At 40.4% G+C, this 15,648-nt stretch overlaps 1 protein-coding gene across 3 annotated transcripts in view; it reads left to right on the plus strand.

Moving 5' to 3' along the window:
- The first annotated feature begins 3,147 nt into the window (after positions 1-3,147).
- Positions 3,148-15,648, plus strand: part of SEC61A2 (SEC61 translocon subunit alpha 2) — a 46,356-nt gene continuing 33,855 nt past the window's right edge. For 2 of the 3 annotated variants that reach the window (XM_053665797.1, XM_037155189.2), the window contains exons 1-3: positions 3,148-5,302; positions 7,250-7,317; positions 8,692-8,757. In XM_053665797.1, coding sequence (XP_053521772.1) covers positions 5,296-5,302; positions 7,250-7,317; positions 8,692-8,757 — 141 coding nt within the window. In that variant the 5' untranslated portion in view covers positions 3,148-5,295. The remainder of the gene's footprint in view (positions 5,303-7,249; positions 7,318-8,691; positions 8,758-15,648) is intronic. The other variant, XM_037155188.2, reaches the window with a different exon arrangement.

Below are 15,648 nucleotides of genomic sequence, written 5' to 3' on the forward strand. Positions count from 1 at the left end.
GACTCTATAAGAGTAAATAGTATTTCCTCAACAGTTTATTGGGTACCTTACTGCATATATGACATTGTTCTGGATGTTAGAAATACATGGGAGTAAAAGATAAAATGGGTTACCTTCTGTCCTCAATGCACTAACAATTTATTTCTCAATGCCTTGAGAAGACAAGGCATTCTACATGTAGAGAGAGAAATGTTTTTGTTGGATGGACTAAAGCAGTGTAGAAGGTCAAGGAAGGGTGTTATTCCTAATGAATATAGATTAGGTGGCACATGTGGTTATACAAGGAAAAGTCATGAGTAGCATGTAGTAGTAGAAAGACTGGAAGGGTAATTAATAAAAGTTATCTAGAGTGTCAAAGATTATTCTCTGGCTCTCACTTGAAACATAGAGCTGTCCCAGAAATAGACAGTAAAGAGGGGTGCAGGCTACTCTTTTTCTTCTGTCAATTAGATTTTCAATTTAGTGCATCTTTATTGAAAGGATGTTATATTCATGATTAGTGTCAAAACCATATTTAAGTCAACCATTTTCAGGTTACTGTACATTATACAAAAGTTGAGTAAGAACCTCTCTGCTACTAGAAGTTTATGGTGTAGTAATGAGATTAGACAAGTGAAAATGACTAATACAAAGTGTAATGAGGTAAGAATGAAGTCATAGGATGCAAGATTTTGACTATGGCAGATTTCATTTTCCAAAAGAGGCTAGGGCAGTATTTTGTGTCCCATCTGCTCTTCCAGAAGCTTGCCATACCCACATCTGGAGCTGGAGTCTATTTCCCTTCCCTCTTGAAACTGAGCAAGTCTCTGTTCCTGCCTCTATAAATACAGTGCACTGAAAGTGATGCCACATCACTGCCCAGGACATGACTCGGCAGCCAGCTGCCATGGTTTGAGGAAGCTCAGGCCACATGGAGGCCTATGGAGATGTTGGAGCTGACAGCTTTACCTGAAGTCTTAGCTGACAGCCAGCACCACATGCCAAATTTGTGTTTGAGAGAGACTTCTGATAAGCCAAGCATTCAGCCTTGGTACTGTCCCAGATGACCTCAAGTAGAACAGAAACCCATGCAAGCCATATGTATGAGGGGGGACTCAAAAAACCCAGAATTATCTTCTGGAGGGTGGGGGCCATTTAAAGATATAATGATGCAATATTTCTTTTAAAAGTGTTCTTCTATTGTCCCTGGGACACTTCTCTTAGAAACTGGCACACACTGTCAGAGTCTGAATGTCATCCTTTCTTGATCTTACCAAAAGGTATCTCCAGAAGATGCAACTGACAGGTTTCAGAAGATAACTCAGAGTTGATCATCTCTTTCATAAATGGTATGTTAACTAAAACCTCAGTGGGTTGCAGTTGTCTTGTCATAGCAGCAGTATTAATAACTGAGTTCACAGATATGAGGTGGGACCTCAAAAAATTGGAATTATCTTCTGGAGGGCAGACCCTTTGTAGTACAGGTTGACCCAGCTAGGTTAGTTTTCTAGGAACCCATTGTACTTGCTGGTGTTGTTGTGAGAGGCTGAGTTTGGCTTCAGTAAATTTTTTTGAAGACTCTTTCAATGCATTTGTTTCATAATAACCTACCTGACTTCCCACCAAGATAGGAGCATAGGTAAATACACTTTGCCTCCTCACACAACCAAAAGAAAGACAGCAACAAATTTCAAAACAAAAAAAAATACCAGAACTGCCAGAAAATTGAACTGTATGGGAGTCCAATAACCAAGGAGTTAAAGAAGAAACATTCATTCAGACTGGTACACTGAGACAAATAATATGGCCCAAATGAAAGAACAGATCAAAGCTCCAAAAATAGAACTAAGTGATGAAGAAAGAGCCAACCTATCAGATGCAGAGTTCAAAACACTGGTAATCAGGATGCTCACAGAAATGGTTGAGTATGGATGCAAAATGGAAGAAAAAGTGAAGGCTATGCAAAGTGAAATAAAAATGCTGTATACAGGGAACCAACAGTGAAGGAAAGGAAACCAGGACTCAAATCAAGTATGTGGACCAAAAGGAAGAAAGAAACATTCAACCAGAATAGAATGAAGAAAAAAGAATCCAAAAAAATGAGGAGAGGCTTAGGAACCTCCAGGACATCTTTAAACATTCCAACATCCGAATCATAGGGGTGCCAGAAGGAGAAGAGGAAGAACAAGAAATTGAAAACTTCTTTGAACAAATAATAAAGGAGAACTTCCCCAATCTGGCAAAGGAAACAGACTTCTAGAAGGCCAGGAAGCTCAGAGAGTCCCAAAGAATTTGGACCCGAGGAAGCACACACCAAGGCACATCATAATTACATTACCCAAGATTAAAGATAAGCAGAGACTCTTAAAAGCAGCAAGAGAAAAGGAGACAGTTACTTGCAAAGGAGTGCCCATGAGACTGTCAGCTGATTTCTCAAAGAAACCTTGCAGGCAAGAAGGGGCTGGAAGGAAGTATTCCAAGTCATGAAAATCAAGAACCTACACACAAGATTGGTTTATTCAACAAAGCTATGATTTAGAATGGAAGGGCAGAGAAAGTGCTTCACAGATAAAGTCAAGGTAAAGGAGTTCATCAACACGAAGCCCTTATATGAAAGGTTAAAGGGACATATCTAAGAAAAAGAAGATCAAACATGAACAGTAAAATGATAACAAACTCACAACTATCAACAACTGAACCTTAAAAATAAAAGACAAACAGCCCTGGCTGGCATAGCTCAGTGGATTGAGCACAGGCCTGCGAACGAGATCGTGGTTCGATTTCCAGTCAGGGCACATGCTTCGGTTGCAGGCCAGTTCCCAGCAGGGGACACACGAGAGGCAACCATACATTGAGATTTCTCTCCCTCTCTCCTTCCCTTCCCCTCTAAAGATAAATAAATAAAATTTAAAAATAAATAAAAATAAAAGACAAAAGCAAAAACAAACTAAGCAAACAGGAACAGAATCACAGAAATGGAGATCACATGGAGGGTTATCAGCGAGGAGGGGGTGTGGGGAGAATGAGGAAAAAGCTACAGGGGATAAGAAGCATGAATGGTGGGTACAAAATAGACGGGGGGGATGGTAAGAATAGTATAGGAAATGGAGAAGCCAAAAAACTTATATATATGAACCATGGGCATGAACTAGGAGGGGGGCAATGTTGATAGAAGGGAAGGTGCAGGGTGGAGGGGCATAAAGGGAAAAAATGGGACAAGTGTAACATTATAATCAATAAAATATACTTAAAAAATAATAATTCACCTTCCCACACCACACTGAGTACTGAGCAGTTGCCCTACCCTCCCTATTCACCAATTTTGCCCCAAGGGACTCTTTTTTTTTTTTTACCCTCTCCTCTCCTCCTGGTGAAAAATATCCTCAAAGAGAAATTTTTTCCATGGTGGAAGAGGTGAAACAAACAAACAAAAAATGGCAGAATTAGTAAAAGGCATCAAAATCAGAGTTCAAAAACTCTTTTGATCAGGGAAAGATCTTGATAGGTGTATTGCAGCAATACTTTGAAGGTGACTGAAGAATAAATATATAATTTTTAATAAATAAACTGTTTTGGGGGTTCCCCTCTGCCTGTGTGTATGTGCCTATATAACTGTGTGGATATGTTCAAAGATAAAGACAGATACTAGTTAAAGTAGTCAGGAGAGATTTTAATCAGTAATATAGTGTTGCAGTAGGGAAAACAGTCCAGCATGAACTAAACTCAGCTTTGATTTGTAGAGTTGTTTGGGCAGTTTAGAAGGAGAATGGGATTACAGAGAGGAGGTGAATGGGGTTCATAGAGTCAAAGAAGATGAAAAGTGCAAAAAGCAGGAAGGAGGATTTGGTCCATATAAAACACATTTGGGTTAGGCTCCTACCCTCCATTCAAGGCTGGGAGACAGACCCTATCTTCAGATGTTGCCTGGAACAAAAGGTAAATTCTTTGGTGACCTCGAGCTTTCCCCGGTATGTATTTTAAGTCGGGGCAGGGTGATCCTAGGAACGGAGCTGTTAGAAACTATATTAGTGTTTCCTTGGCTAATGTACAGCCTAGTGGAGAAAGGGCTTAGAAGACCCTGGCTAGATTTGGCTTGAGGAGAGACTCAGACGCACACACAGATCTAAGCATTACAACAGACAGATCACTGCATTTGGTGATTATAGGTCATCAGTGACCTTTGAAATAGCTTGATTCAGCACATGTTAGAAGAGTTACACTGCAGGGGTTTATAATTTGAATAAGGAAAATACCACGTGATCCTTCTATGTATGGATCTTTGATTTCACACCTATAGAAAGTGGTTATTATTACCCATGTAGCTCAGAAAGGCTAATTTCCCAAAGCCTTCAAGAAGTGGAGAAGAGGCCCTGGCTAATGTCCCTCAGTGGATTGAGTGCTGGCTTTGGAATCAAAGGGTGGCAGATGGATTCCCTGTCAGGGTGCATGCCTGGAATGAGGGCCAGGTCCCCATTTGAGGGCACAGGGCGAGGCAACCACACACTGATGTTTCTCTTCCCCTCTTTCTCCCTTCTGTCCCTTCTCTAAAATAAATAAATACAATCTTTAAAAAAAAAGAGAGAAGTAGATAAGGGACTAAAATTGAGAAGGTTGGCTAACTTCTAAGATTTGTATACTTTCCATTATACCCTGTCACTGAAGAAGCGATAAGAACAGACCAGTCCAGTGGACAAAATCCTGATCTCTGCATTTTGGAGAAGCTGAAGGATCATAGGTAGCAGAGAATGGGGATTTCACAAGTTAGTAATCATGAAGTGTCACAAATTTTTTAAAAAACTTCCAACAGGTCCCGGTATGATGGAAGCAAATTAAAAACGCAGCTTGGATCACGCTGGCTTTAGGTGTGGCTCAGGGTCAGGCCTCCGCACAGAATCCAGGGCCCGCGCTCCCCTGGCCGGGGTCCTGACCCCCACTCCGCGCCCCACCCCCCCATGTGGGTGTCAAGGAAACCGTCATTCCTCCGCTGTGGTCGGACACGTGCTGTCAATGTTAAAGGGCTGAGCCACCAAGGGCTCGCAGTAGTCCCAAAGGCCTAGGTTCACTGGAGCACGCCCTCAGACTGCGACGCGCAGCGCGGAGGACTTCGGCTACGCCGTCTACGCTGGCTGCCAACGACCTTTGCGTCGTCAGGGGGTGGGACTACGCAAGTGGGCAAGTGGATCATGTGATCCTGGGCGGAGCCTGCGCACAGCCAGCCAGACCCATTCGGAGCTGGAGCTGAGGCCGGGTCCTTGAGACCCTGGGGAAGACCGCACCGAGGCTGCTGTGCCCTGGTGGAACGCCCCAGCCGCCGCCATGGGCAGTGAGTAGTGGCGTCTGGGTCGGGCTCGCCGGGTGGCGTGTGGAGTGGGCCTCTCGCCGAGCGTGCGGGCCGGCGACCGCTCGTGGTCGCCCAGCCCGCACACCTGGGAGGCGCGAGGCGCTGTGTAGGACGTGGACGAGAGGCCTCCGTCCAGGCTCCTCCAGCCTATGGAGACCTTGTCCGGCCGGCTGTGGGGACCGGGACCTGCAGGCCCAGTGTTTGCTCTCCCTAGATGGAGAAGCGTGGAGTACGGTGCGGGGAGGCCACTGGTTTGGGGGGCGGGGTGGTAGAAAACCGGCCACTTTGAATTTTTCGGGAGTTTAGAAAGCTCATATTTTTTTGCCCACATCACCCTTTCCGGGCATTTTAGTTGTGATAAATAAAGTTCCCTGACTTGTTTAGTTTTAGAAAAGTGATGCGTGGCATGTATTGTAGGGGAGGAAAGGAGTGCGTTAGGTAGCGTAGCGTTTTGTCTAAAAATTTTATTGAGGCATTCTGTGGCGTTTACTGAAAATTCTCTGTCGTGTAAGGTTGTTTACGCCTTAAGGACAAGGCCTTATATTACAGGGATCTTTTGAGGGCCCTCTCTGGGTAACTGCAGACCCAAGCTCTGCACCCATTGGCCAACTAGTGGACTTTTGCGGGCACTCAGAAACGAAGTAGAGGAGACCCCGGCCTTTGATTCACAGTATAAGGGGTAAAATTCTGCAACAGTGAGTTGATATGTAGCAGACAAAAGCATTTCTTGAACATGAATACTCCAACAGAGGTGGTCATGAAATGCCAGAAACCTGGAGGAGGGTGACTTGGGTTGAGGTGAGACAGGAAAGGGATAAGGAGATTGTAGGGTTTCCTGATGTGATGGATAATTGTTTTACATTAGAGATGAACACTTTTATAATTGAGATTTACTTTACAGATAGTCCAAAATGTTACTTGGGTTACAAACATTTGCCCATGAAGATCTCAGAATTCTTTATGAAATCAGTGAATACCATCAATTTGAGAGGTTTTATTAAAAAGACTTTTAGCTAACTGCTGAAGTTCAGTTGTCAGTTTTAAAACAGTTTCATGATACTGGTACGGAATCCAATGTGTGTAGGGGAAGGTGATCATAACTAGTAGCTAGTTGTGGCCTCTTGTGTTTCTGCATATTGCAGAAGCTGGCTGAAACTGAAGTCTGAGAGATTATTATCTTCAACCTTCAGTAATTTTGGCAGGGCTTGACTTCAGTCATGCCAGAAGATGGTGTCTCTCCTTAAAGAACCTTGGTTTATCTTTTATATATCAAAAGAGTTGTCTGGGAAAACAATGGTGTCTGAGGAAATGTGATCGTCATTCTGTGGGCTATCCATTGTACATAAGCAACTACTTTGAGACCATTATGTGGGAGAGTGACCAAGCAATGAACAGTGAGAATGAAATGAAGTAAAAGGTATCTATAAAGGTGATTCCATGATCTTACTCACTTACTCATTGCAGCATCTTTCAGTTTAAGTCATTTCTGCATTTCAGTTTAAGCCCATTTCCTGTTGTACTTTCCTCTTTTATTTCTCCTCTGATATCTCCTATTTTCTTCTTGAGTTCATTATGTTGTGGGTATCATAGTAGGCTACATTTATTTGCTTTTTTTTTTATTGAATTATTCCTTTCTCTATGTATGAAAGGGTTGTATACAAGCATGAGGAAGCAAAATCATTTGAAAAGGATACTTGTGTTACTTGTCTTTTACTGACCGAGCCCTTAAACCTTTAGGATTTGGGGTGGTTTTTTTTTGGTTTCTTTCTCTATTTGAAATGGAGAGCATTATGATCAATTTTGGGTGTAGGGAATGGAATGGATTGCCATGAAAAGTTGGAGAACATTGACCTGTGACTCCGTAAAAAGATACATTTCTTTAAAAAAATTACTTTGTAATAGGGATATGCATTCTTTTTTTTCCCACAGTCAAATTTTTAGAAGTTATCAAACCTTTCTGTGCAGTTCTACCAGAAATACAGAAACCTGAAAGAAAAGTAAGTTATAATGTTTTATTAATACAGAGGATACCTAACATTTTGCTAAACCAGCAAGATTGATTTATTGTCCTCAACCCTGTTGTGTCTGTAATTGGAAAACATTACCTGTTCCATTTCCTTGCAAGAGGCATAAAGTAAATAAAACCAGGCCTGTTTAAATCTGGATAGCTTATCTCATGGTTTCAAAAATAACTGTTCTTTAAGTTCTAACATTTCCAAACCAAGTGTTTATTTGGCCTGTTAGACAAGATATAGTGTTTCCCTGTCTGCAGTGATCTTCGTAATTCCTGTAGTATGGGGTGTGCACTGTGTTTTTTGATGTGACCCACTGCCCTATGAATGGCCCTATCTGCTGGGTCTGTTTTGATGAGTACAGCTATTTTACATAAATGAATTGCAACTCTGCAAATATATACCATCTATTTTTGATTCATTCAATACAAAGAAAAATTACAGGAATGCATTCAGAAGATACTGTGACTCCATCAAGTTGTTCTTCCATCATTGTGTACTTTTGGTGGTAAGATGCTTAAATTCCAGAAATTCTGTTATCTCCCGAACTGGCCAGTTCCCAGACATTCCTCTCCTACTGTACTTTCGATTTCTCATGAAACTAACAGGTACAGCAATTTACAAAGAGATGAGTAAACTTTTGTTAAATTTTTTATTATTTAGAAGTATGTTCTTATATTGCTTTGAGGTAATAAAAATAGGTAATCATGTAATATTACACTCAGTCCTGGACTTGCACAGTATTAGGTTAATTGAAATGTGTGCATATTGGATTGTGTCTTGCTTTGCATCCTTTTCAGTTTTAGTTAACACAGTATAGTGTGGTGAGGACTACTTGTATTGAAGTTACAACATTCTTTTTTTTTTAAATTTTTATTTATTTTTTTAATATTAAATTTTATTTATAAGTTACAACATTCTTGAGAAAAGAAAGTTATATTTGAGAAGTTATTTACTTTAGTGCTTTAGCTGCTGCCAACAAGGGTAAGAGTACTTTTTTTTAATCCTTACCCGAGGACAATTTTTCCATTGCTTTTAGAGAGAGGGGAAGGTAGGGCAGGGAAAGACAGAGACAGAGATGGGGGGAGAGAGAGAAAAAAACATTGATTGGTTGCCTTCTAATGTGGTCCCTGACCCAGGATTAAACTTGACACTTGAGTGTGTGTCTGTGACCTTTTGGTCAGTGGGACGACACTTCTACCAATTGAACCATGCCCGTGAGGGTAAGGGTGAGAGTATTTTAAGACTTAAAAATAGTGTGTCATGATGGGGAATGGTAGCTGTGCTTTAATAGGAAGTTTTGCTTTATATTTGCTCTTTCTCCATTTTGATTCACTTTTCTTTGTGTTTTCTTATAAGATCCAGTTTAGAGAGAAGGTACTATGGACTGCTATAACACTCTTCATTTTCTTAGTATGTTGTCAGGTATGTAAACATAATATTAAATAAATGCCGGTACTGTTATTCTAAGGTTTCGATTGATTAGAATTTGTGGTACTTATTTTAGTTTAAAAATTTACTGAATTATTTTTAGCATTATGATTGTTTTTAATGAGTTGATTGTGAAAACAGTTATCTTGACCTACTTTGTATTTCTTCTGGGTTACTAGTGGGTTTGAACATTTTTCTCTCTTAGTTTTCAGTTAATGATCTTTACCCATTAAAGAGGTTTCTTATTGATTTATGACAGGTTTTTATATATAAAAGTGTTAAGCTTTTGACATATATTTTGGAAATACATATTCCCGTTTTGCTTGCCACTTCTCATGTTGTAGATAGCATGTATTAATTAAAAAAAACTCAAAAAGCTGGATTCTAGAACCCTAGAGATATATTGTATTTGTACATTAATAAAACTCAGTGATGCTTTAAAATTTTTTCTTCAGAGATTAAGTTTATAAACTGTGATCTGTCCATGTCACAGGGTTGTTGTGAGGATTGAGTTAGGTAATTTAGGTGAACTTTTTTTGAGGATTTTGAAAAATCCTCAAAGCTATTGAAATGCATGCAAGAAGTTTTAAACAATAGTATTAAGAAGCAGTAAAACCTACCAAGTCTATAATTTTGGGATAAGCTGAATATATTTTCTGAAGAGTGAAACAATTTAATCATTTTATTTGTACTTAGTTTAAAGTTGATTTGGGTGGTCAGGTAGAACTTTTTAAAAATACAGAAGAGTGCAAAGGAAAAAGCATAATCATCTATAATCCCACCATATACTTCGAACATCTTAGAAATTCCCTTTCTCTCCCTTTAAAAAAATGAGATTTAAGAAGGTATACTTTTTATATGGTAAAATATACCCGGTTTTTGTAAGTGCATTTTTAAAAGTGTCGACAAATGTGTATACCTGCATACTTAGTATCTCAGTGGATAGAGAACATTTCTGTCACTCCAGAAAGTCTCTTGTAACCTGTGTCAGTAAATCCTCACCTCGCCTCCAGTATCAGGCAATCACTGGTCTGTTTTCTGTTCTTGTAATCTGATTCATCTTTTTTTTTTAACTTATTTTTTTATTGATTATGCCATTACAGTTGTTCTATTCCCCCCAAGGGGGGTTCATTCCCCTCCACCCTACCCCCTCTCCCCACCATTACCCCCCCTTTAGTTTATGACCATGTGTCTCAAGTTCTTTAGATTCTATATTTCCCATACTATTCTTGCCCCCCATCTATTTTCTATCTACTGTCTATGCTACTTATTTTCTGTACCTTCTCCCCCCTTCTCCTTCTCCCACTCCCCTGTTGCTAACCCTCCTTGAGATCTTCATTTCTATGTTTCCACTCCTGATCTAGCTGTCCTCTTAGTTTGCTTTTGTTTTAGGTGTGGTTGTTAATAACTGTGAGTTTGCTGTCCTTTCACTGTTCATGTTTTTTATCTTCTTTTTCTTAGGTAAGTCCCTTTAACATTTCATATAATAAGGGCTTGGTGATGATGAACTCCTTGAATTTGATCTTATCTGAGAAGCACCTTATCTGTCCTTCCATTCTAAATGAAAACTTTGCTGGATAGAGCAATCTTGGTTGTAGGTCTTTAGATTTCATGACTTGGAATACTTCTTTCCAGCCCCTTCTTGCCTGTAAGGTCTCTTTTGAGAAATCTGCTGACAGTCTGATGGGGACTCCTTTGTAGGTGACTGTCCCCTTAGCTCTTGCTGCTTCTAGGATTCTCTCCTTCATTTTAATCTTGGCTAATGTAATTATGATGTGCCTTGGTGTGTTTCTTCTTGGGTCTAACTTCTTTGGGACTCACTGAGCTTCCTGGATTTCCTGGAAGTCTATTTCCTTTGCCAGATTGGGGAAATTCTCCTTTATTATTTGTTCAAATAAGTTTTCCACTGGTGGCTGTGCCTTTCCCCCTTCTGGTACCCCTATAATTCGCATGTTGGAGCGTTTAAAGATGTCCTGGAGGTTCCTAAGACTCTCCTCATTTTTTTGAATTCTTGCTTCTTCACTCTTTTCTGTTTGGCCATTATTTGCTTTCTTCTGGTCCACTCCATTGATTTGAGTCCCAGTTTCCTTTTCATCGCTATTGGTTTCCTGTGCAATTCCATTCATTTCAATTAGTTTCGCCTTCATATGTTTCTCTAATTTGTGGCTATAATCAACCTGTTCTGTGAGGATCCTGATCACCAGTGTTTTAAACTGTGCGTCTGAGAGTTTTGCTATTTCTTCATCACTTAGATTTATAGGCTCTGGGGCTTTGAGATCTTCTTGAGCCATTTTTGGTCTCTTTGCGCCCGTTAAGTATGAGGAGTGGAGCCTTGGACTCCCAGGTCGCTGGGTTGTGAAGCTGTATGTGGAGGCTGGGTCAGAGAGGGGGAAATGGCGGCGCCCTCTGCTGCTGCTCCCCGCGGGGACCCGCTGGGTCCCGGTCCAATCGCCCACTCCCTCGCTTGTCTATCCGCACACGAATGCGCGACCACAGTCAGCCCGCAGCCCTGCTCCCTTGCTGTTTCCCCGCGGTGGCTCACTTGGTTGCTCACTAGGTCCAACCCTGCGCTTGGATTCCGCGCCTGAGTCCATCTGACCGAGTTTTCCTGTGCAACCCCGGTTCACTAGCTGCTGGTTTTGCCCCTTACTGGTCAGGCTGAAGAATTTGTTGTTAACAGACTTCCAAAAAGTTCAATTTTCTGTGTTCTGGCTGTGTTTTCTGTTGCTAATATTTAGTTGTCTCTAAACTTGGTTGTGTGAGAAGGCACGGCATATCCACCTATGCCTCCATCTTGGCAGGAGTCTTTGATTCATCTTTTTTTAATGTTGTATTGATTATGCTATTACAGTTGTCTCATTCCCCCCTTTTATTCTTCTTCCTCCTGCACATTCCTTCCTACCCGCATTCCCCCCCTTTTAGTTCATGCCCAAGGGTCATATATATAAGTTCGTTGGCTTCTACATTTCTTATACTGTTCTTAACCTCCCCCTGTCTATCTTCTACCTACCATTTATGCTACTTATTCTCTGTACATTTCCCCCCTCTCTCCCCACCCACTCCCCCACTGATAATCCTCCATGTGATCTTCATTTCTGTGATTCTGTTCCTGTTCTAGCTGTTTGCTTAGTTTGTTTTTGTTTTATCTTTTATTTTTAAGGTTCAGTTGCTGATAGTTGTGAGTTTGTTGTCATTTTACTATTCATATGTTTGATCTTCTTTTTTTTTTTAATATTTTATTTATTTATTTTTAGAGAGAGGGGAAGGGAAGGAGAAAGAGTGGGAGAGAAACATCAATGTGTGGTTGCCTCTCTTGAGTCCCCTGCTGGGAACTGGCCTGCAATCCAGGCATGTGCCCTGACTGGGAATCAAACCGCGATACTCTGGTTCGCAGGCCCACGCTCAATCCACTGAGCTACGCCAGCCAGGGCCTCGATCTTCTTTTTCTTAGATATGCCCCTTTAACCTTTCATATAATAAGGGCTTCATGTTGATGAACTCCTTTACCTTGACTTTATCTGTGAAGCACTTTCTCTGCCCTTCCATTCTAAATCATAGCTTTGTCGAATAAACCAATCTTGGGTGTAGGTTCTTGATTTTCATGACTTGGAATACTTCCTTCCAGCCCCTTCTTGCCTATAAGGTTTCTTTGAGAAATCAGCTGACAGTCTCATGGGCACTCCTTTGCAAGTAACTGTCTCCTTTTCTCTTGCTGCTTTTAAGAGTCTCTGCTTATCTTTAATCTTGGGTAATGTAATTATGATGTGCCTTGGTGTGTGCTTCCTCGGGTCCAACTTCTTTGGGACTCTCTGAGCTTCCTGGCCTTCCTAGAAGTCTGTTTCCTTTGCCAGATTGGGGAAGTTCTCCTTTATTATTTGTTCAAAGTTTTCAATTTCTTGTTCTTCCTCTTCTCCTTCTGGCACCCCTATGATTCGGATGTTGGAATGTTTAAAGATGTCCTGGAGGTTCCTAAGCCTCTCCTCATTTTTTTGGATTCTTTTTTCTTCATTCTATTCTGGTTGAATGTTTCTTTCTTCCTTTTGGTCCACATACTTGATTTGAGTCCTGGTTTCCTTTCCTTCACTGTTGGTTCCCTGTATACAGCATTTTTATTTCACTTTGCATAGCCTTCACTTTTTCTTCCATTTTGCATCCATACCCAACCATTTCTGTGAGCATCCTGATTACCAGTGTTTTGAACTCTGCATCTGATAGGTTGGCTCTTTCTTCATCACTTGGTTCTATTTTTGGAGCTTTGATCTGTTCTTTCATTTGGGCCTTTGTTGTTGTTGTTGTTCTGGGCATGCCTGTTATGCAGTAAGGGGTGATTCATCCTTTCTTGAGTTTGATATAAATGGTATCCAGTATTACTCCTTAGTATCTAATTTCATCAGCTTTCTGAGATTCATTCATGTTGTTGGTATAGCAGTGATTTATCCCTTTTTATTTCTTAGAAGTGTTCTGCTGCATACTATATAACAATTTGTTCACCTAGTCACTCGTTGGACATTTGGGCTGTTTCCAAATTTTGCCCTTTGCAAATAAGTTTCTGTAAATATTCATGAACAAGACTTTTTGTGTACCTGCTTACATTTCTCTTGGGTGAATACCTAGAAGATTTGTATGACAGGATTGTATTATGACAAGTATATGTTCAACTTTGTAAGGAACTGTCACACTCTTTCCCAAGTGGTTGCCCCATTTTATATTCTCACTAGCCATGTATATGAGTTCCAGGTGCTCTGCATTCTTGTTTACTTTTGCTATTGTTGAGCATTTTAATATTAGCCCTTCCAGTGGGTGTGGTTTTAATTGGCATTACTCAGATAGATGATATTGAAGTTGTAACTTACATTTCTTTGGTAAATGATACTGAGGAAACTTCTTGTGTACTTATTCGGTACTCATCTTTTGTTTTTTGAATGTCTTGTCCAACTGAAAAACTTGGATTATTGTCCCACTATTGAATTATGTGGATTTTTAATATTTTCTGTATACAAACAAGTCCTTTGTCAGATATATATACTGTGAATATTTTCTTTGTTTAATTAAAAAAAACTTATAAAGATTTTATTTATTTATTTCTCAGGGAGAGGGGAAGGGAAGGAGAACGAGAGGGAGAGACATGCTGATCTGTTATCTCTCACTCCCCGTCCTTCCCCCCACCCCTACCCCTGCCTACAACCCAGGCATGTGCCCTGACTGTGAATCAAAGCAGTGACCTTTTGGTTTGCAGGCCAGCTACCAGTCCACTGAGCCACACCAACCAGGGCTTGAATATTTTCTCCTAGACCATGGCTTGCCTTTTAATTTTCTTAATATCTTTTAAAGAGCAGAAGTTTTTAATTCTGTAAAGTTTAGGTTATTTTATTCTTTGATGGCTCATGGTTTGTTTCCTGCCTAAGAATTTTTGCCTGTTCTAAGGTCATTAAAATTTCCTCCCACATTCTTCTAAATGTTTTATAGTTTTGCCCTGACCAGTGTGGCTCAGTTGGTAGGGCTTTGTCTCGCAAAGTGAAATATCAATGGTTTGGTTCCCTGTCAGGGTAGATGCCTGAGTTTTGGGCTGGGTCCCCAGTTGGGGTATGTGCAAGAGGCAACCAATCAATGTTTTTCTCTTATGCTGATGTTTGTCTCCCTCTCTTCCCCTCTGTCTAAAAAATAAATAAATAAATAAATAGCCCTGGCTAGTGTGGCTCAATGGATTGAGTACCATCCTGCAAACTGCCAGGTTTGGTTCTTGGTCAGGGCATGTGCCTGGTTGTGGGCAACGTCCCCAGCTGAGGGGGGGCATGTGAGAGGCAACCTATTGATGTTTCTCCTGCACATTGATGTTTCTCTTCCTCTTTTCCTCCCTTCTTTCTCCTCTCTCTCCAAATAAAATAAAATAATAAAATAAAATAAATTAAAAAATAATAAAATAAAGTATTTAAATACAGTTTTAGCATTTATGTTTTGGTCTCTGATCTATTTCAACTTAATTTTTTTTGTGCATGGGATGAGGTAAGGTTGGGGTTCATTTTTTTCCTGTATAGATAGCCAGTTGTTCAAAAAGGTATATCCTTTCTCCAGTGAATTACCTTGTCATCTTTGCTGAACAATTAACCTTGCACGGATATCTATTTCTGTATTGTCTGTTCTGTTCCATTGATCTGTGTTTGTGCTAATGGTAAACCACTCTTTTTTGTTTACTTCAGCTTTATACTGAGTCTTGTAATTAGGTCATACTAGTCCTCTAACTTTGTTGTTCTGTTTCAAAATCCTAGGTTCTTTATATGTCCATAAAAATTTTAGAACCAACTTAGCGCTTTTCATAGAAAGATTCCTAAGGTTATGATTTGTATTGCATTGAATTTGCAGATCAGTTTTGAGAGATTTGCCATCTTCTAATCTAGGCATCAGCAAATGTTTTTCTGTAAAATGCTAGATGGTCATTGTTTTAAATATAACATTTCTTATGACTGTTTCATGTAGTAAATTTGTGCATTTTATGCTACTTTATTTTTCTTTCCATAGTATATTTACATAGTTGCCAAGTTGTGTCTTTTTTACTTTCTCCTGCTTAGTTCTCTGCTCAGCGTGGGTGATTTCTTGATTCTCTTTCCCCTTGAACCTGAAACAGCTTTTATTTCCCCTTTCCAGCCACAATTTAAGGGCTTGGAGTCTTCTACCTCATTCTCTTTACTCTAGGGAATGGTGGAAGGTGAGATAAGCCGAGGTAGGTGCAATAAATGCTGCCTGGCTCAGCCCTCTATTCTTAAATTTTTGTTCAGGGTCTTGTGAAGATCCCCACCTGACTGAGCAGGCCTCTGTTTGGTTCCCAGCTTCAGAGTGTCGCCCAGCTCCCAGTCCAGTGTAGGCCTGTCATCATCCGTCCCATCAGAG

This window comes from Artibeus jamaicensis, unplaced genomic scaffold (assembly GCF_021234435.1).
Source record: "Artibeus jamaicensis isolate MK-2021 breed Jamaican fruit bat unplaced genomic scaffold, CSHL_Jam_final contig_426, whole genome shotgun sequence".
Lineage (NCBI taxonomy): Eukaryota > Metazoa > Chordata > Mammalia > Chiroptera > Phyllostomidae > Artibeus > Artibeus jamaicensis.